General features: G+C 44.3%; 1 protein-coding gene across 1 annotated transcript; it reads right to left on the reverse strand.

Annotated features, from left to right (window-relative positions):
- Positions 1-9,684: 9,684 nt before the first annotated feature.
- Kcnv2 (potassium voltage-gated channel modifier subfamily V member 2) lies at positions 9,685-21,598 on the reverse strand. The gene is made up of 2 exons (XM_059247456.1): positions 20,201-21,598; positions 9,685-9,966 (listed from the first exon to the last, which is right to left on the reverse strand). Exons 1-2 carry the CDS (start codon positions 21,596-21,598, stop codon positions 9,685-9,687), a joined length of 1,680 nt encoding a protein of 559 aa, XP_059103439.1.
- Positions 21,599-21,835: the final 237 nt, after the last annotated feature.

A 21,835-nucleotide genomic window follows, 5' to 3' on the forward strand; every position in this document is an offset into this window, starting at 1 on the left:
TGGTGTTACTTGACAGGGATTAGGAGGTGTGGCCTTGGAGAAAGTATGTCACTGGGGGTGGGCTTTTGAGCTTCAAATGCTCAAGCCAGGCCCAGTGGCTCTTTCTTCCTGCTGCCTGCAGATATAGATGTAGAAGTCTCAGCTACCATATCTGCCTGTGTGCTGCCATGCTTCCTGTCATGAGGACAATGGACTAAACCTCTGTAAGCAAGCCCCCAACAAACACTTTCTTTCATAAGAGTTGCCATGGTCATAGTGTCTCTACACAGCAATAGAACACTAAGACTCACTCACTCACTCACTCACTCACTCACTCACTCTATCTCTATCTCTATCTATCTCTTTATCACTTGTTATTTATTCCTTCATTTCTGATTGTCATATACTTAATACTAACTCAAAACCAGAAACATGGCTATTACATATCATTCTTCTGACTGCACAGATCAGATCCCCAGTGCCACATAAAATTGGACATGGTGGCAATACCTATAATCCTAGCCTTCAGAAAATGAAGGCAGGAGGATCAGGATTTTAAGATCATCTTTAGTTCCATAGCAAGTTTGAGGTCAGCCTAGGTTACAGGAGACCCTGTCAAAAAATGGAAATGAACCAAACCCTCCACTAGAAAAGGAGGACAGGAATAGGGACACAGCACTTCAATTCTTCTGTGAGAAGTAATACACGGTTTTTGCTCACATTTGCTGGACTAAAGCAGGCCACTTGGCCACATATCACTTGACAGTGACAGGGAAACATCACCCTTCATACACATATTCCAGAGTTTATTATGAGAAATCCACGGAGTCTGCTTAAAGGGTAAAGGAATTTATTAGGGAGGAAGACTCACTACAGCATGGGAGATTTATCATAGGGTCCTGGAAGTCCAAGGTACAGTCCAACACTGTTCTTCCTGCCTGGGTCCAGCTCAGCATCCAAGTTCACAAGGTAGACAAGAGAACATCTGTGAGTCCCAGGTCTTAAGGGTATCCCCGAGCTATGCCCCAGGGGCAGGTACTTCAAAGTCATAGGTAGGTAGGACAGTTACATGCTACATCTCTAGGGGCGGTGCTTCAAGGTCATAGACAGAACAGCTATCTACTACAAGAGTTGAAATATCTGTGATTGGCCTAGCGACTGTGGAGTGTGGTGGCCATAGATGGTCACACTCTGGGTAGAGGGCCTCACTGAGATCTTGCTTTTAAAAAAAACAATTAGAAATCAATTTACCTCAAGACCCAGCTATACCACTCTTAAGCATATACCCAGGGAATGCTCAATCATACCACAAGAACATATGCTCAGCTATGTTTATAGCAGCATTATTTGTAATAGCCAGAACCTGGAAACAACCTAGATGCCCCTCAACCAAAGAATGGATAAAGAAAATGTGGCACATATACACAATGGAGTACTACTCAGCAGTAAAAAACAATGATGTCATGAAATTTGTAGGCAAATGGATAGAACTAGAAAATATCATCCTGAGTGAGGTAACCCAGACTCAGAAGGACAAACATCATATGTATTCACTCATAAGTGGATACTAGATGTAAAGCAAAGGATAACCAGACTACAACCCACAGCTCCAGAGAAGCTAGCTAATAAGGAGGACCTTAAGAGGGACGCATAGATCGCCCAGCAAAGGAGAAATAGATGAGATCTAAATGAGCAAACTGGGGGTGAAGGGGGGTAATGAGATGGGGGATGGGGACATAGGGGAACAGGAGGTTGGAGCTGGAACAGGGACAGAGTGGAAGAGCAAGGAAAGAGTGTTGCTAGAGTTTCCCTGCCTGGCCCACAGTCAGGGCAAATCTCTTTCACCTGCCAGTCCCACAACCTCTCAGACCCGACCAAGTAAACACAGAGACTTATGTTGCTTTCAAACTGTATGGCCGTGGCAGGCTTCTTGCTAACTGTTCTTATAGCTTAAATTAATCCACTTCTATAAATCTATACCTTGCCACGTGACTCGTGGCTTACCGGCATCTTCACAAGCTGTTTCTCATCGTGGCGGCTGGCAGTGTCTCTCTGACTCAGCCTTCCACTTCCCAGCTTTATTCTCCTCCTTGCCCCGCCTATACTTCCTGCCTAGCCAACGGCCAATCAGTGTTTTATTGATTAATCAGCAACACATTTGCCATACATCCCACAGCAAAAGAGATACCATGATAAATGAAGACATCATGGGAATAGGAAGAAACAGGGTGCTAGGGAAGTTCCCAGGAATCCATAGGATGACCCCCACCTTAGACTACTAGCAATAGTTGAGAGGGTGCCTGAACTGGCCTATTCCAGTAATCAGATTAGTGAATACCCTAACTGTCATCATAGAGCCTTCATCTAGTAACTGATAGAAGCAGATGCAGAGATCCACAGCCAGGCGCCAGGACGAGCTCCAGGAGTCCAATCGATGAGAGAGAGGAGGGATTCTATGAGCAAGGGACATGGAGATTATGATGGAACCTCCATGGGACTAGACTAGGTCCTCTGGATAGGCGAGATAATTGTTTAGCTTGAACTGGTTAGGGAGCTCCCAGGCAGTGGGATTGGGATCCATCCCTGGTTCATGGGTGGGCTTTATGAAGCCCAGTGCCTATGGTGGGACACCTCATGCAGCAGGGGCTTGGACCTGCCTCAACTGAATGTAGCAGGCTCTGCTGACCCGCTGTGGGAGACCTTGCCTTGGAGGAGATGGGAATGGGGGGTGGGTTGGAGGGGGAAGACTGAGGGGCAGGAGGAGGGAAGAGACAGGGATCTGTGGTTGGTATGTAAAATGAATAAAACATTTCTTAACACTAAAAATAAAAATTAAAAAAAGAATTATGATGAACTGGACTACACACACACACACACACACACACACACACACACACACAGAGTCTTTTTATATATCTCAGACTAACTTAAACTCCTGAGTCTTCTGTGTTAGCCTCCTGAGTGCTGAGATTATAGGCATGTGTTACCATATCCAGCTTGGATAGGATAGATACTGTGTCAGATACTTTCATATATCAATTAACCCCCAAGAAGGAAAGCCATAATCCCCCTACTATGATGGAAACTGGTGGTCATTTTCTAAAACTTACAGAGAAGAAGGATAGCATGAGTGTAATACATACAGTTTTTCTGAATTAATAAGAAAATCGTGCAAAAAAGGAGCAGGGCACTAGGAGACAATAGACTTATTTCTAGTCCATTTTCCTACCTTTTAACGTCTGAGAATATGTCAGAGAGCAAATACATCCTGAGACAAGTTAGTTTTAGTTGCTAGACAGCTCATGAAAGCTTTCTGGAAGAGTAATACAACTGGTTAACAATGTCCAACCTGGATTAGGGAAAGGGCAACATGCAAAACAAGTACCTCCACTGGCATTTGTCTGCCATGGTATTGCCTGCAAAACAAGGCAAACACAGGTAGGTAGGAGCCTGGCCAGGAATATTTCCTGATGACCTCTAAGGGGACCAGAGTTTCTGTTCCTAGTTGCAAATATTCCAGCTGGTCGTATTCCTATCATATATTCATGAAACTCTATTTGTATGTGTGGAATGGGCTTTGACGAAGTGAACCCAACCGATTAAATAATTGAAAAAAGTGCTCTGCAGAGGGCAGAGCTGGATGCCATTGACAGGAGAGCTAAATCATTTAGCACCCTGTTCTATCAATCATCTGGGAACTAGATATACCTCTTGATCTCTAAATTGAGGACTGGGTTTCGTTGCCTGGAGTGATAACCTGGGAGACATAATTGTCAAAAAACAAACAAACAAAACAAAAACAAAACAAAACCCTCAACCATATGTTGTTTTGCTGGCAATTTGGGGAATACAAACTATTTTTCTTCAAATGCACTAGGTACATCAACTAGGATTTCAGCTGGAAATTTTAATAAACATTCTCTTTACAGAGGTTAGGTCAAGATGAAGGGACCAAGCAAGAGTAGTGAGAAACTAGGGAACAAGCAACAGTGAGGAAACACTTCTTTCCCTAGCCTGAAGACAGTAGGAGGAATAGGGTTTGCAGGGAACCCGTGAATGCTATTACCAAACACAGGGGTTAGTAAGCTGACCCATGGCTGTGGGAACTCAGCTTCTCTCCTCTCCTCTCTGATATCCTGGCAGAGGGCTTGGAATCTGGCTATTCAGATTTGGAGAAAGACCTCTGTGGCCACACAGCTAGGCAGGAAAGAGTAAATAATATTGTGGTGATATTTTGTTGTACTCTGATAAAATTTGCCTGAAGATCAGAGGACAGAGCCAGCCACAGAGTTAGCCACAGAGGTCAGGCAGTGGTGGCACACACCTTTATTTAATCCTAGCACTCAGGAGGCAGAGATCCATCTGGATATCTGTGAGTTCAAAGCCACCCTGGACTACATGAGATTAATCCACTTTAAAAGAGAAACAGCCAGGCAGTGGTGGCACACACCTTTAATCCCAGTACTTGGGAGTCACACGCCTTTAATCCTAGCACTAGGAAGGTTGAGACGGGAAGTGATACAGCTGGGCAGAGAAAGGAATATAAGGCAGGAGACAGAAGTCAGCCCCTTTCGGCTGAGGACCCAGAGGTATTCAGTCTGAGGATTCGTGGAGGCAGGGTCTTCTCTTTTCGGCTTAGTAGCTGGCGAGGTGAGAAGTGGCTGTGGCTTGTTTCCTCTGATCTTTCAGCATTTGCCCCAATATCTGGCTGGGTTTTTATTATAAGACCGTTTAGGACTCGTGACAGAATATCAGAGATGTCACCAGAGAACAGGAAGAGAGAGGAACACTGGGCTATAGGTACCACAGTCATCTTGTTCTGGGCTGCACATGTCTGTTGTGTGATATTTTTGTGTGTTCTGACAAAGCTTGCCTGGAGATCAGAAGATGGAGCTAGCCACTAGTTAACCATAGAGGCAGGTGGTGATGGCTCACACCTTTGATCCCAGCACTTGGGAGGCTTATGCCTTTAGTCCCAGCACAATCGGGAGATGGAGATAGAAATATAAGGTGGGTGGAGATAGGATCTCGGGCCCTCTTTCCATCTGAGGATTTGTAGAGGTAAGAAGTCTCTAGAGGCTGCTGCTCTGCTTCTTAGATCTTTCAGGTTATTACCCTGATATTTGACTCTTGGTTTCTAGTGATAAGACTAATTAGAGGCCAATAGTATTTCAATCCATTTTCCTTGATCTAAAATCTTTAGAATAGCATTGTTTTGTTGTTATTGGTTTGCTTTTGTCAGTGATAAACGAAAGTCTCCTTTAACTTGAAGAAAAGTTTCTTGCAAACATGTTATTTTTTTTCTCTTGAGGTAGAACGGGGGCAGCCGCTGTGAATTAGCTAGTGGTCACTGTATGCGGCACAGCTCTGTGTCTTCATCTCTACAGAAAGTTCTGGAATACACTGGCCTGGGACCTTGGGCACAGCCCAGGATGGTGAATGATCTAGAGCAGCTATTTTCAACTTGTTGGTCGTGACCCCTTTGGGGGTCTGCACATCAGATAGCCTGCATATCAGATATTTACGTTATGATTCACAACGGTGGCAAAATTACAAAATCACAAAATGAATTAGTAATGAAAATAATTTTATGATTGGGGGGGGTCACCACAACATGAGGAACTAACTGTATTAAAGGGTCACAGTGTTAGGAAGGGTGAGAACCACTGCTCTAGAGCCTGTCTCTGGGGAGTAGGGGAGTCCTAAGTGAAATGTGTGTTGTTTGACATGTGCGTGTGCATGGCCCCACCATGGACCCCAATGTCTCAGACCCACCAGAATGAACGGTCAAGCCTTTCCCTGGTCTTTGTGTGAATGTCGACAGCGTGTACAAAAAGCTTCCACTGCAGCTTCCCCCTGAACATATAGAGCCTGAGACTGCTCTCTCCTAATCCTTCTACTGAGACTAGCTAAACCGGCCACCTCCTTGTTCCACTGTGCACAGTAGATCTGCCTCCTCATTCAGCCGTAGACATCAAACCCGTCACCCTAATTCAGATGTATAAGAGAAATGTGCTGAGTTTCTGGGTTACTGTGCCTCCATCAGAGGGCCTGGCCTACCCGATCCCAGGGTTCTGTGCACGTGTCTGTGTGTCAACCCCTTTTTTCCCCATTCTCTGTTGTCTGAGTTAGGTCAATCACTGAGCCCCACAGAGCACAGCTCCTCTCCTTGATGACAGAAGGCATTGGCTGAGTTTGTGCCGTTTTCTTGTGTAGCAAGAGAGTAGAAATGATGTTGTTGATGATGATGAGGAGAAAGCGGAAGGCCCACCTTTATTTACTATATAACATGTGCCAGAGTGCTAAAGTTTGAAATGGGCACAATATCATTTAACAGCAATCACAATCCGGAGGGAAATACCACTATTATTTCCATGTTAACAATGTGAGAACAAGTTGAGGAAAATTGTTACCACATAACTATTAGGTCATGCCAGATGAAATTGCCAATATTCAGTCATGTTTGATGAAAATGTTAACATCATATGGTTCAATTTTGTGTAATATATTGCAACATCAGCTTTAAAATCCAGAGCAAGCTCAGTGTAAGCTTTTGTGAGTGACCAATGAAACCTCTGTAAAGCCTCCCAAGTATTAAATAAAATAATGTTCCTGTGACTGGTGCACAGTGACGCTGCTCACAAAATGTTCTTTTTGTGTCTGGGTTAAATTCATTCTGCCTGTCATTCTTACTCCCTGGGGGAGGCAGTGCACAGCTGTCTGAACAGATGTGGCCAGTGAGACTGGGAGGAGGTCTGTTGCTATTGACTAGATCCCAGGGACCTGGAAAATCCCAGGTGCTTTGTCATTAGCACCCCCCATCCACCCCCCGCCCCCATGCACCCCTACTCCTGTCTCAGGGCGGCTGCCTTATCCATTGTGTTAGGTGGATATATGAGCTGACTCGGCTCACAGGATTACTTCTGGCAGAGACTGATTCAAAAGCCCTCCTCTTTTTAGTTGGCGAGAAAGAAGAGATGATTCCCTGGCAGAAGGGTGTGTTCTTTGGGTGTAGTCTTAGGACATGGGCGTGACTACATGAAGAAATTTTGCCTCTGAAAAACAACAGTACAGGACTGCCAGATTTAGCAAAGGAAAATGCCCAACTTGCAGTTAAAGTTGAATGTTAGGAGTATATACTATGCAATATTTGGGATATATTTCCATTAAAAATGGTTGCTCGGCTAAAATTCAAGTTTACCCCATGCTTTGGTTTGAACAGCTCCCTCTGTGAGTCCGGTATATTGTCAGTGTAGCAGTATTAGGAGCTGAGGTGTTTAGGGCTGAGGAAGCCATGAGGCTGCTCCTTCATGAGTGATGGACTCAAGGCCTTCATAAGATGCTTGGCAGCAGTGATCAATGAGCTTGTCTTTTGCCATGTTAGGATACAGTCCTAAGATGCACCAAGGAGGCATCATCTTGACCCACAACCCAACCTGCCTGTGTCTTGATCTTGGACTTCTAACCTGCAGAGCTGAGGGAAATAAACATACATATTTTTATGTATTGCTCAGCCCACAGTATTCTGTTACAGCCCTGCAAAACACTTCTAATTGGCCACTGCAGTGAAACATCATGGCCAAAAACAACATAAGAGGGAAGGGTAGATTTCATCTTACTTTTCCAGGTTGAAATTCATCCTCGGGAGAAATCCAGGCAGGAGCTTGGAGCAGAAACCATGTGGGGAATGATGCTTGCTGGCTTACTCTCTGGCTTGTTCCCTGGATCATGTTCTAGCTTTCTTCTATAGCCTAGACCCACCTGCTAGGGATGATGTCGCCCACAGTGGGTGAGGCTCTCAAACAATAGTCATCTGTAAGTGCCAGTACTTACTTACTGGACCAAGATTCCCTGCAATCATCGATTAAGATAGCCTGTCACAGACACAGCCATGGTCACAGACCACTCTGATCTGAGCAATCTCACAAGTGATTCTAGGTTGTGTCAAGTTGACAGAATTAACCAGAACAGATGTCTTGACCTCCTAGATGTAGTAATCTTAGAACAGTGCACTTTTGTCCACCCTTCAGACACTACGTTATAGTGTATGAAAGCCATATATTTAGACTTCAACAGAGTCTTGTGCATCAGGTGAACATAGGCATAAAGACCAATCACAATATTTTAGTGGCTAGGTGAATGTACCTGGATCATTTAACCTCTCTAAGCCTCCATTTCTTGTTAAATAGAAAAAACACAGCATCTAGTTTAGGGATGTATTGAGGGTTATATGTAGTTACAAACTGTATGTACAGTCCCTAGCAGTTGCCACTGTCAAAATAACAGTTAATTACTCTTATTTATGATCAAGACAGAACAGTCATACTCTGAGAAGACAGGGGAAAATCTCTGTGTGCTCTATCCAAATGAGCCTTCCATTTCAAAACTTGGAGTTACAGTAGCCCTGTGGACCCAGAAAGGAATGAAAAAGAATGATCTTGCTGGGCAGTGGTGGTGCACACCTTTAATCCCAGCACTCGGAAGGCAGAGCCAGGCCGATCTCTGTGAGTTCGAGGCCAGCCTGGTCTACAGAGCAAGATCCAGGATAGGCACCAAAACTACACAGAGAAACCCTGTCTCAAAAAAACAAAAACAAAAACAAACAAACAAAAAGAATGATCTCAAGGAAAGAGATGACCCGAGGGCACTGATGGCCAACCCTCAGTCTGGAGAGGTCCTTCCTTCAGTGTTTATCACATAGTAATTGTTGAAAAGGCAGGTTTGCTACTCCACCCCTTTTCTGGAAAACAGAATGGAAGATGGAAGTCTGAGTTATGAACGAGGATGGGGGCGGGGGGCGCTCCTTTCAAGGGAGGAAGAAATTCACAATTACAGGCACATTTCATGGACCAAGTTTGGGTTCCCATAGTAATTCTAGACAGAGGTTCCTCAGCATTGGCCTCACTGACATCTAGTAATTTGTAGTGAAAGGGTCTGCCCTGTGCAGACCTGTAGCATCCCATGCCTCTAATCTACCAGGTGCTGGGAACCTGCCTTGTCCTCTGTCACTAGAGTGACAATCAAGAACATCTCCAAACGTGACCTGGGGGACAAAAATTGCCTTTGGTTGTGAACCACTGGTGGAGCACATAATTAGGCAGTACCACTCAGACAATTTGAACAGCCGTCACATATTGAGCACGTACAAGTGTTATCTCCAATCCCAATACTCAGATTAAGAGGTAAGTGTGACTTTGTACATCTCACAGTGAAAGAGACCGAGGCTCAGAGGGTTGAAGTAAGTTCCCATAAATCTCCGAGCTGGTAGATCAGGGATCCTGACTGAGAGGTTGGTCTGACTCCAAAGCTTACACAGCACCTGCTGTAACACTCCATTCTCTGGAAAATTAAGAGTCCCTCCTCCTTCTTTGAACTAGGAAACCTCATCTCCAGTCACTTCAAGTCTAAAAATACATATTGAGCTGGATGCCCTGAGAACCTAAAAGAGATAGCTAAGATTTTGCTCCCTTGGAGCCATTTCCAGTACCGACGTCATACATAAACACAATCCAGTTAAAGAGCAATGTGAGGCATTTTGAGTTTGCACCCAAATGAGCATTCCTAGAGTTACAACTTTGAACCGAACACTCTTTGAGTGTGCCCGCTTCACATGCCCCTTAGCTGCCAGAGGGGACCATAATTTTAAAAGAGGCAATGAAGCTTTGAAGTTCTTGGGGTCTAGCAGCCTTGGGTCCTAATGAAGTATTAATTCTCATGCCTTGTGGTGGGCTGTGTGTTGCTTCCAGATAAACATTCAGCCATCTTCTTGGTGGCTCTCTTCATAAAGTTCACCTTTCCCCGCTCCCTACGGATGGCGGTGTACTCGTAGGCTTTGAGCTTGCTGTAGTAATCAGAGAACTTGTTGTAGAGGATGGAAATGGGCATCCCATTGAGAATAATCCCGAAAGCGATGCAGAGGAAGGCAAAAAGCCTGCCCAGGTGGGTCTCTGGGTACATGTCTCCATAGCCCACAGTGGAAATGCTGACCTGTAAAAAAAGGAAAGCAGAACGGAACGGTTAGCCCTAAGAAGGAAGAGAAAGAGAGAGCAGCCTGCAGTAAAGAGCCCTGTCACCCTGTACATGCACAGGGGAACTGTTAAGAGCTCCAGGGAGCCAGCTTTCAGAGTGGCCTGAAGGACTGTGGAAAGAATGCAAGCTGTGGAGCTGAAAGACTCGTTTAAATCCTGACTGTGACACACCAATGTTTTTATATGCAGCACAGGGAGACACGATCCACTTTAAAGAGCTGTAGGAACAAGCTTTATGTAACATATGTTGAATTCCTGTCATAGAACGTGTTCAGTAATTGTCTTTGTTTCCACACCTCTTCCAGGCTGTGTTAGGACAGGGGGATTTCCTGGAGTCACCTTCATCATGAACGTCTGAGAAAAATCTTGAGCTTAGCGGCAATCTGAATGGTGTTCAAGTCCAGACTGACCCTTCCGAGCTGGTAGGTCTTGGGACATACACATTCAGATGCTGGACCATCTCTCAGAGGTCTACAGAGCTATATACAAAGCAGTGGGCATAGTATCAGGCACCCAGGGCAATGAACACTCCATTGTACTCCCCTCATCTTTGAAAGGAGACAATTATAGCATTGCTCAGAGCTGTTGTGTAGTTCAATTTTTTTTTTAAATGGAGATGTTTTAATTGTACTCATCTAGAGAAGCACACTCATTACTTTGTGAAGGGACCTTCAGAAGACCTCACAGAGCAAAAATACGTTCACCCTTCATGAAATTCCTTTTCATCATTCTTGACACACTGTTTTAAATCCCACTAATTAGAGATTTATTTAGGTTAACAAGCTTCCTGTTTAAAATGCAGATTCCCGTGGGACTAGTTATCACTTAGTATAGCCAGAGAAAAACCCTGGGGAAGCCCCCTGGGGATTGTTTTTATGCCTCATGTGCTTCCATTGGTCCCCAGACTAAGTCACTAGGAGCCTCTGAAGCAGGGCTGTTGCTTACTGTAGTAAAAACAACCTCTTGCCAGCTCCAGGGGTGCTTGCTACTCCACAGATTTGTGTGATGGTTGTCCTGGTCTTCCAACAGATGGCGGTAATTATACAAAGTCACTCCCTTGCCACACTGAGATGGCCTTTGGCTCAGAAACATAAGCACTGTTGTGCTGATGACGCAAGGGTTAGTTTGAACTTCCAAATGTGGTTGATTGATTGGAATGAAATGGAGAAATGAGCCAGCTGGGCAAAGCTGGCACTGATAAGAGCCACGGAAAGGGAAAGGTGTGCCTCCAAGGAAGGACAGGTCCCAAGGCTCACTGCTCCATCTCTGTCAAGAGAACTACCTTTTCCCATGGCAGAAGAACACACGCAAGCCTGACAGAGGTAGGATGGCACAGTGAGGGTTAAAGAAATAACTAGGCTGGGCGGTGGTGGCACACGCCTTTAATCCCAGCACTCAGGAGGCAGAGGCAGGCGGATCTCTGTGAATTCGAGGCCAGCCTGGTCTACAGAGCGAGATCCAGGACAGGCACCAAAGCTACACAGAGAAACCCTGTCTCGAAAAAACAAAAAAAACAAAAACAAAAAACAAAACAAAAGAAATAAGGACTGTAGCTAGAAGTTTCTACGGTCCTGTTTAGGCCCTGAAGTCCCGTGGCCTGCTTATAAAATAATCACACAGAAGCTTAATATTATTTATAACTGCTCGGCCATTAGCTCAGGCTAACTACTGACTAGCTCTTACACTTAAACTTAGCCCATTTCTGTTAATCTATATGTCACCACATGTTCCGTGGCTTTACCTGTGTGCCATTACATGCTGTTCCCTGGACAGCGGGCTGGTGTCTCCTGACTCAGCCTTCTTCCCAGAATTTTCCTCGTCTGCTTATCCAGCTTATACTTCCTGCCTGGCTACTGGCCGATCAGTGTTTTATTAAACCAGTGTATTATCTCACAGCAAAGGACCACAGTTGACTTCCTGGGTCCGAACCTACTTCACGGTTGTGTGAGTTTTGGGCAAAGTAGTTAAATTATCTCTGCCTCAGTTTCTATTTTTGGCATATGGAGATAATAATAGTACCTACTTGGTATGATTGTAATAGGAATTGAAGGTGTCCCTATCCACAGGCTGTGGGAGCACATGCCTGAGAGAGACCTGAGGGGCCCTCTCTTAAAGCTGGCCCCAGCTGAAGAGAAGCAAACACAAACACTTATGGAGCAACTCTCCACCAGGCACTTGACCTCTTTTGTCTAATGGACCCACAAGCTGTAGAAATAGGACCCTCCAGACTTTGGCTAAATTCTGGGTGAGGGAGATTTCAGCCAGCATTCCCCAGGGCTTTGGTAGAAGATATTCTTTTCCCACACTCTGGATGAAAACATAAGGATCAGTAGAGACCAAGTTACACTTCAGTTCATCTCCACATCTGCCTGTGTGTCTGCATATATGTCTTGTCCCTGGCCATACCAGAGTCAGACCTCTCTCTACGTGTACAAGCCAAGCTGTACTTTTCATCTATCACAAACACCATCACTTACACTCCAGGATGACCATGCACTCATTGATTTTTTTTGTGGAGGCCACTGAAGAGAGTTTGGTTACTGAGACAAGTGACGACAGGAAGGGGTAGTTTTAGAACATTGCACAGCTCCAAAGGAGAAGGCCCTGCAGTCAGCCAGACACACAAGGGTTCAACAGTGGGGAAAGGGCTGGGGAGACAGAGAGGAATGGATATGATTAAGACAAAGGGCTGTTATTAAGCTTTTGATTAACTCCCAAACTGGCTTAGCTTCACCCTCAACCTTACTTTCTTTAAGTTTTGTTTCCCATAAATTATCAAGACCTTTTAAAATTTTATTTCTTCTTTTTTCTTTTATTTCTGGTATGAAAATATAATTACAATATTTTAATTTTTATTTTTTGGATAAAATTTGAGTGAAAAGTCAAAAGCAAATTGTTTTGCCTTAAACAAAAATATCTGAAATACATAATCAGGTCTGAGAAATCTTGAATATCTCAGATCTCTAGTTTCAGAGAAGAGACCTCTCCTGCTAGGAGGCTATGTGTATCTGCTCCCTAAAAATATGTTCAAAATATAGAGTTGTTTTTCTGTCTGTTTTGAGGATAATTTTATTCAATATGTAACCTTGTTCTTATTTATTTATTTATTTTTGAGACAGAGTCGCACTATATAACTCTGGCTGTTCTGGAACTCACTATGTGGAGCAGGCTGGCCTAGAACTCACAGAGATCCACCTGCTTCTATCTTCCAAATTCTGGGATTAAAGGTGTGTGCGCCTATGCCTAGTTTGTAATCTTGTTTTGTCCCTTGCCTCGGGGTAAGACTAAGGATTTCTTGGCTTAGGGAAGTTTTTGTAGATTACATAGCATATATCACATCTCCATAGATGGTATTAACACAGAAGACCCCAGACTGACCAAATGACCTTACAGAGTGAGTTCTCCCATTAGCAGAAGATGAGTTTGGAAATGGAACCAAAGTGCCTGCAAAAATCTAGCAAAACTGGCTTTTTAATCAGTCTTAAACTGGAAGCGGACCATGCTACTGAAAACTTACAGCTTTCCCCTAGTTTTGTGTTTCAAGACTCAGAATGTGACTGTCCCATGACAGCTCCCTCATTAATCATCAAATCCTGGCCTGCCAACCACTGTTCAGACAAGCATCAGGGTTTCCTCTGAGACAGGAATATCACACTTGAATTTCTCCAACAAACAATGTTTGTTTCCCTCATGAAAAATAGGGTATAGATAAAATGTCTTGGAAGCCAGTAGTTCATGCATCTAGGAAGTATGATTCCAGGAAATAAACCTAATTAAGAAAATAATTAGTACCCCTTCGGGTTTTCCCAAAGAAGAGAGCCAGTAAAGGCTGTTTTCCCTCTTAAAACTATGCTCAACAGTATATGTTGTCCTTCAAAGGCTATTTATCCATGCTACTGTTGCAACAAATATTTCTTTTTTGCAAATATTTCCTCTAGGATTATAATCTAATGAAACAATTCAGATAGGTACAAGTTACTGTACCCATCCTGATAATTAATCTTGATGTCAGTTGCCTACATCAAATACTGAATGCAATCACTCTGGGGGCAATTCCTCAAAGTATTTTGTAGTAAGAATAAGATTAACACTCTGAACAATGACTCTCATTTGGATGTTAGGGTATGCTACAGTTTTAACATGAGTGTAAGTGGTACAGAAAGGAGGAGATTGGCTCAAGCTAAGGCAAACCACAGATGCAGGTCCAGCAATCTACCCACACAGAGGCAGACAATAAAGATGCCCTCTGCATCTTCAGCTTATTAAACACCTCTCCATTCCTTTGATGCTCACTCACATTCCATTGAAGTCATCTTGAACAAGAGGAGAAACATGCTTTAAAGACATAAAAGGGGCCCTTAAGATACAAAACAAACAAACAAACAAAAACAAACAACAAAACCAGTGTCTTTGAGCTGTTGTCTCATTTATAACTATAACTATATATATATATATATTTATATATATTATCTATATATTTATAGCTAGAACTTCAGTACTTTCTGTACCAGATATTACAGACAGTCCAGTTCAGCCCCAAGCTTGGTGCCCTTTTCTTTAATTCTCCAACTGGGATTCTATGGCCTACGTTTCCCAGTTTCCCTTATTGGCTGTTTTTCAGAGCAGAGGCACATTTGGGAGACTGGGAGGTAAGAAGGAGGTAGGAGGGTCTCTGTGGTTGACTCTGATTTCCATCATCATCATCATCATCATCATCATCATCATCATCATATGGCTCAGATAGTTTGAACCTCCCTGTCCTCCCAGCACCAGCCTCAAGGCGCCACCTTATAGATCTGTGCACAAGCTCCACACGGCCCTCCTCTGTAGGCCCAAGTCTGATAACACTACCATCTGTTCTTCCTGTTCTAAGGCCAATAGTTGTTCTCTCCATTTGCTACTTTTTTTTTTCTGTTACCCTCCTAATAACCGCGCATCTTTTTCCTCAGCAACTCCTCACCTTGATTTCCATTTTCCTGACTGTACCCTAATTCACTTCACATATGCGTTGTTTCCAAGCAATCAATTAAAATAAATTTCAGTGATCTTCCAAAGACCAACCATTTTCAAGGAAATGATACTATCATTTAGGAAAGCGAAGAGGGAGCCGGCTCTGTGGGGCACAACTATCTGGTGCCCCAGCCTAAGACAAGTTTCCTTTTAGGAGAGTTTTAGAAGTGATGGGTTTATGCCATAGTTTCCTCTTGGACTCCTACAACTTTAATTTTTCTGGAAGAGTCCAAAGGAAATGGTTTGTTGACAATCTAACTGGCCTTTTTACTTGAAAACGAACCCACTCAGGAGGCTGATGGTTACAGCTTCATCATAGAGCTATCGTTGTTGGCCCATAGGATGTATTTACCAATTGGGTAATCCTGAAAACCTCCACATGGCTGGCGCTGCTCCAGGCATGGCCTGCTGATCTACATACTCAGAAGCTTGCCCTTCTTACGTCTCACAATTTTTCTTTCCCCCCAGTAGAGAAGGGATCATTCCTGTTTTAATTTCTCCTAAAATGGATCTGGAATCAAAGGTTATTGCTTCCATGTGATAAAGACTATCAGCTAGATAGATGTGGTAGCTTCTACTTATTACAGACTTACTACAGGCTAGTATGTTACAGGTGTTTCTTATTACATGAGTGCTCACAAATAACCAGCATTTGGCAGAGAAGGGTCTATCTTACATACATGAGCAATTGCAGATGTAAGGCTCCATGAGGGATTTGTTCTTGCATATATAAGGGCTGCACAATAGGGAAAATTCTTCACAATAACGAAAGTGGCTTATTTCTTTTAAAACTCCCACTCGAATTACAGAGGGTTGAAGGATCCTTGGCATTAGAGAGAGGGATGATATTAAAAGCAGATCAGCTTGCGAGTTGTTCTCTAAGTTCTGGTGAGGAACAAACAATACCTAGGAGAATGAGTCGGAGAATCTGTGTCTTATGTGAGTAGCATAATAAGATTCTATCAATCATAGCCAGGTGTGGGAGCACACACCTTTAATCCTAGCATTTGGGAGGCAGAGGCAGTGATCTCTGTGAGTTCAAGGTCCTCCTGGTCTATTAGTGAGTTCCAGGTCAGCCAGAGTTACACTGTGGGACTCTGTGCCAAAGGAAAGAAAAAAGGAAAAGAAAATATCTATCATTTTTTTTTTTTTTTACTTCACCTTGACATTTCAATATGTGAGTGTATGGGTATAATATATTTGAGCAGTAATATATTACTACAGTAGGATGATTTTTTTTTATTAGATCTAACTTACTGTACCTCCCTGCCACCAAGGTATTTTCTATAAGTCTCACAAAGCTTTGCTTTCCTGGGCTGACCTGCCTTGACCCTTGCTTGAGTATGGTCATGTGACATGCTTTGGGTTGAGCTGATATCTACAATTCAACAAGTTGAGCAAATATGAACAGAAGTGATATGATGCAGTGCTTGCATAGTTAGGTCTGTACTCTCTCTCCTGACCTTTGCTACGGCCAAGAGACAGGCCTGTAGAAGTATGAGGGACATGGAGTCCAGTTCCCTCCTTTTAATCTTTATACCTACCATCTTTCATCCAGCTGGGCTGTCAGACATGACAGCGAGGGTTACCAGATGAAAAGAACTTGTAGTTTAAACAGACCAGATTAGTTGCTCACAGGCATTTACCCATTTATTTATTTATTTATTATTTATTTATTTATTATTTATTTATTTATTAATTCATTTACTGGGGCAAGATCTCACTGTGCAGTCCTGGTGGGCCTGGAACTTGCTATATAGACCAGGGTGGCTTCAGTCTCACAGAGATCTCCCTGGTTTTGCTTCCTAAGGGCTAGGATTAAAAGCGTGCACAGCCACACCTAGATTAAGTTGCTCACTTTTATATTCATGCACTAAATGAATGCTTGATTCTTTAAGTCATCCAGTGTTGGCATGGGTTGTGATATGCCATTGCTGTGGCAGTAAGTAATTTGTAACTTATACATCATTTATAAACAAGCAAATGTGTATGCATTTGGGGGTTGTGTTCAAGGTTTTAGGAAAAAGTATATGTGCTCAATAAAATACTCGTGGGCCAGTTACTTTTAAAATCCCACTTCTTTTTTTTATTTATTTAAATTTTGAATAAGCGTATAGAGTAACATGTTACCTATTGTCAAAATCCCACTTCTCACCTTCTTATGACTGTTTAGTTATGTAGATTTAAGTGAATTTCTTCTCATGGTTCAAACTTGATCTCAAGGTCATCTCATCTCCAACATGACATTTCTGTTATACCATCAAAAAAAAAAAATTCTACCATCCTACCTGCTCTCTATCCTGCTATCCCATATGTTTTCTCACACCAATATTGGAAATGATTACATTTCTTTCTGCACTAAAATGTAAGCATCATAATGGAAAGATACCCTCCACTCACCACCCATCATTCAATGCTTAGTGTTTAGAATATAACCTGGCATACTGCATGTCCTCAGGGAGGAAGATGGACTTTTGTGGGTTATTTTACATCCTCTCACTTTACAACTACGTCTAAGAACCAGGGCACTTTGTATCTATCATTTCATGGTGTTCTTTCCTCCTTGCTCTCTGATAATAAAATGCCTAAGTACATAACATGCAAGATAATCAAAGTACCAAAAAGAGCTAAGCTTATAGCATCAGTTCTGAGGAACGTCACAGTCCTAGAATAATCAAGGAAATTGTTCCTACTGGGTTCTTAGGTTTGCCCGGGGAGAAAACACGAGTTATCAGTCACTTGTGCACTTCATAATGATTTGTCCTGTATAAATCTCAGAACAAACTGGATAAAGGTCACTGTTATGGGGTAAGGTATGTTGAAAGGGGAGGTCAGAATATGTGAGATTTGGTTTGTAAAAACCGTGTTTGATAAAGATAAGGGCTGTATACTCCAAACCCCTCACATTGATTAAAACAATAATAGGTAAACTATTTCACAGATTAAAAAAGTCAATGGTGATTTAACTTTTGTTGTGAATCTTTTTTTAAAAAAATCACTGATTCTGAATAAAATGAATTCATTACCAGAAGAGAAAAAGTTTCACTTGGCATTAATTAGCACAGGAAATTAAGTGATCAATGAGCATTAATATCAGAAATATTTTAAAGGTGAAAATTCAGTATTAATAGATCTACTAAAAGTATTTATATTAGTATAGTTAATGTAGCACAAATATTGTGGGCTAAAATGAGTTGGAAGCCCCATAGTGCCATGGCCTTTTAAGATCTTTGGCTGAATGAAAATTTGACTTTAAAACTTTGTATTATCGGGTTGGAGAGATGGCTCAGGGGTTAAGAGCACTGCTGCTCTTCCAAAGAACCGGGGTTCAATTGCCAGCACCCACGTGGCAGCTCACAACTGTCTGTAATTCCAGTTCCAACACCCTCATACGGGCAAACCAATGTACATGCAATAAAAATAAATAAATGAAAACCTTTGTATTATATTGTCAGCATGTGGATTTGCCATTTGCATTTCCACTTTAGTCACCTTTTAAAGTAAATGTCATTTGCTGGGGACAAATCATCCTCCAAGAACTCCATCTGTACACATGGTTTATCTACTATGGAGATGACCTTTCATCATTGGAATCTGATCAGAGCAGCAGCCTCTGACAAGCTTGCTCAGAAGAGCCTAACAGCACCCTTACTTTCAGCTTGAAAGGGAAAGAAGACCCAGTGAGCTGCAGGGGACTTCAAGTCCAGCTTCCTCTTGTAGAGACATGGGGATGAGGAAAGTGAATGGTGGGCTGACGGAATCATGGTTAATCGCTGGGATCCTGGAGGCTAGCCCCTTCTGAGCCTCCCATCCCGATGTCTTGCTCTGTCAGTGGCCCTGGGGTTTATCTCAGAATTTTGTACTGGACTGTGTGCTGACATTGTCAATGTGGATGTCATAAACATCTGTTCTCATTTGCATTACCATCTGTTTTAAAGGAGAACAACGAAGGAGCTATTCAATTCTTCCTCATACCAGCAAGTGTACTCGCTGATCTGAGGTGGGGTGGTTAGTATCTTTCAGGGATTTACCTAGTATACCAGAAATAGGCGTTTTAAGTAAATGGTATAGATTACTATAAAGAGTCGAGTATTCAAAACAGTGATAAGAAAAACAAGTATATTAACAGTCACATTAGACAAGGTGTGACAGTGACCAAAAGCTTGCAAGGCATGGTGGCAGGGCAAGGAAAGGGCGTGGAAGTTCGAGTAGGAGGGACTTACATTTTATCCCTGGGTATCACTTCCAGCTGTGCGCCTACCCCCACACTCTCTGGACCCGGCGCTTCTGGTTATAAAATGGGACAATTACACTCTATCCTGGAAGAACTGCAGTGTAGTTAGAAGGAGTCTCAATTTTAGATGCATCTTTCCACACTCAGGCTTAACTAGAACAAGAGGCAGTAAGGTCTCAGTTAAGGTCAACATTGTTCAGCCAAATCTTAACCTCCCCAACATATCTATAGTGTCCTTCAAACACTGAAGCCACTTTTTACTTGTCCTCTTAAAAAGAGGGTCACAACAGACATTTCTTTGTGATGTTTAAGTAAAACCAGCTTATAAATCATTTAGGACACTAAGTGTCCAATAAGTGGCGACTGGGCAATGAGGAGGCCTATTGTATCCACAAAACATGAATCATTTCTCACTTTTCTTAAATTCTGCCTGCCAAATCTTCTTCTTCTTCTTCTTCTTCTTCTTCTTCTTCTTCTTCTTCTTCTTCTTCTTCTTCTTCTTCTTCTTCTTCAGGTTTTGCTTTTGTTGTTCTCTCTCTCTCTCTCTCTCTCTCTGTCAAGTGGGAGGGCCTCAAGTAACCCAAGCTGGCCAAGGCTGGCCTTGAATTCCTGACCCTCTTCGCTCCACCTCCCAAGTGCAGGGATTACAGGATTCATGCAACACCTCATCAGCTCCCTGTTAAGGACTTTCAGATCAAACCTGGACTTGAAAATCCTTAGGACCATGTAAAACTGAGTTAGTAAACAACAATCTTGATGTCATTCCAACTTTAAAACATCTGTTCAGGTTGTTTTGGAGGCAGCCATGTGGTGCAGAGGTGCACTATCCTTTAGCCAGACCAGGAAAGGTCAAGAGACAAGTTCGCCAAGGCTTGACCAAGGAAAGGGAGGGGCAGAGTGTGTTGTCTTGGGAGAAAGGATATAGAAGCACAAGCGCCATAGTACTCACCGCGGCCCACCACCAGGCATGGAGGATGCTGGTGAAGTTGGTGCCAGGCACATCGTGCTCTACCGAGTAGACAGCTGCAGAGAAGGAGAAGATACCCATAGTGATGAAGAGCATCAGGCAGCCCACCTGCTGGTAGCACTGGCGCAGTGTGAAGCCAAAGGCACGCAGCCCGGTGGAGTGGCGTGCCAGCTTGAGGATGCGAAAGATGCGCATGAGGCGCATGATGCGCAGCACCTGGCCCACCTTGCCCACGCGCCCCACGGTCTCCAGGTCATGTTCCATCGGGGAACCCTTGCCACCCCTCTGGTCCTCGCTCGTGAAGCACTCAAGCAGCAGCTGCAGGTAGAAGGGCAGAATGGCCACCAGGTCCACCAGGTTGAGGGCGCTGCGCGCGAAGCGTCGCAGGTTGGGGGTGGAGGCGAGGCGCAGCAGGAACTCCAGGGTGAAGAAAGCCACACACAGCATCTCCACGTGCTCCAGGATGGGCCTCGGGTCCCCACCACCCGTGCCCTGCTCAGCCTGGTGCTGCATCTCCTCCACCGTGTTGAGCGCCAGGGCCACCACAGAGATGAGCACGAAGAGGTTGGAGGCCACCCCCATGGCCTTGGCGGCCACGGAGGAAAAGGGCTTCTCCATGAGGTTCCAGAGGCGGCGACGCTGCGGCCCGTAGAAGCGCATGTCCTGGAAGAGCTCCTCGGCCTCCTCGGCCTGTGCCTGTGCACGCAGCTCCCGCTGGATCTTGAGCTGCTCGCTCAGTTCGTCCCTCCGCTCCTCAAAGCAGATGCGACAACAGCGTGGTGTGTACTTGAGCCTCACGCCCCAGTAGCCTAGCTCCTCCAGGAAGCTGCGGGGACACAGCTCATCTCTCACCAGCAGCACCCCGGATATGTAGAAATTATAGATGAGCTGGAAGACCGCGGGGTCACGGTCAAAGAAGTACTCGTCTGTCTGTGCCTCGTAATCGTCGCACAGGCCCAGCTGGCAGCTGCGGCTGGTGGAGGTGGCCAGACGGCCCAGACGCGTTTTGGGGTAGTTGGCTAGCTCGCAGCATTCCAGCTGGTAGCTGTGGCCGCCTACGTTCACTTTCAGCGTGGAGAGCTGGGCTGGAGTGTCAGTATGGCCATCCAGAGGGGCTGTGGGGCACTCCGGCTGCTGGTTCTCCTCCGCAAGGTCATCCTTCCAGTCCTCTTCCTCCTCCCCGCCGTCCTCATCTTCCTCAATGTAGTAATTGTAGGTCCACGGTGGTGTGATGCTGGCCTGAGAGCCAGTACGGGCTCCCAAGGAGCAGATGCTCCTGCGATGTTGGTTGCTCCTGGTGCTGGGCACCTCCTCGGTCTCGGGAATAGTCCAGGGCTTGTAGCTCAGGGACGGTCTCCTCTCGTTGCTCTGTTTCAGCATGGCTGTGGGAGTCAGGCCGCTTGCCTGTGGCTCCTGTTTGTCTGGGGTCCCTGGTCTGCTCACTGCCGGTCGAAGGACAGATAGAGTGCCCTGCCCTGTCTCAGAGAGACCAGCCTACCCGGGGCCCCAGACATTACCCTCAAAGCTCTTCTTCCTCCTGGCCTGAAAAAGCCCAGGCTAGCCTGCCAGATCTGAACACTAGCGGCAGAGAGGCTTGAGTGCTCTAATCTTGCAGAT

The sequence above is a fragment of the Peromyscus eremicus genome, chromosome 1, assembly GCF_949786415.1.
Source record: "Peromyscus eremicus chromosome 1, PerEre_H2_v1, whole genome shotgun sequence".
Classification (NCBI taxonomy): Eukaryota; Metazoa; Chordata; class Mammalia; order Rodentia; family Cricetidae; genus Peromyscus; species Peromyscus eremicus.

Bases quoted from the DNA above. Each gene is read 5' to 3' on its own strand.
- Kcnv2 (XM_059247456.1), bottom strand. From the start codon at position 21,598: ATGCTGAAACAGAGCAACGAGAGGAGACCGTCCCTGAGCTACAAGCCC. The intron at 9,967-20,200 runs GTGAGTACTATG...CTTTTTTTACAG, and splicing joins ATGCCTGGTGGTGGGCCGCG to GTCAGCATTTCCACTGTGGG.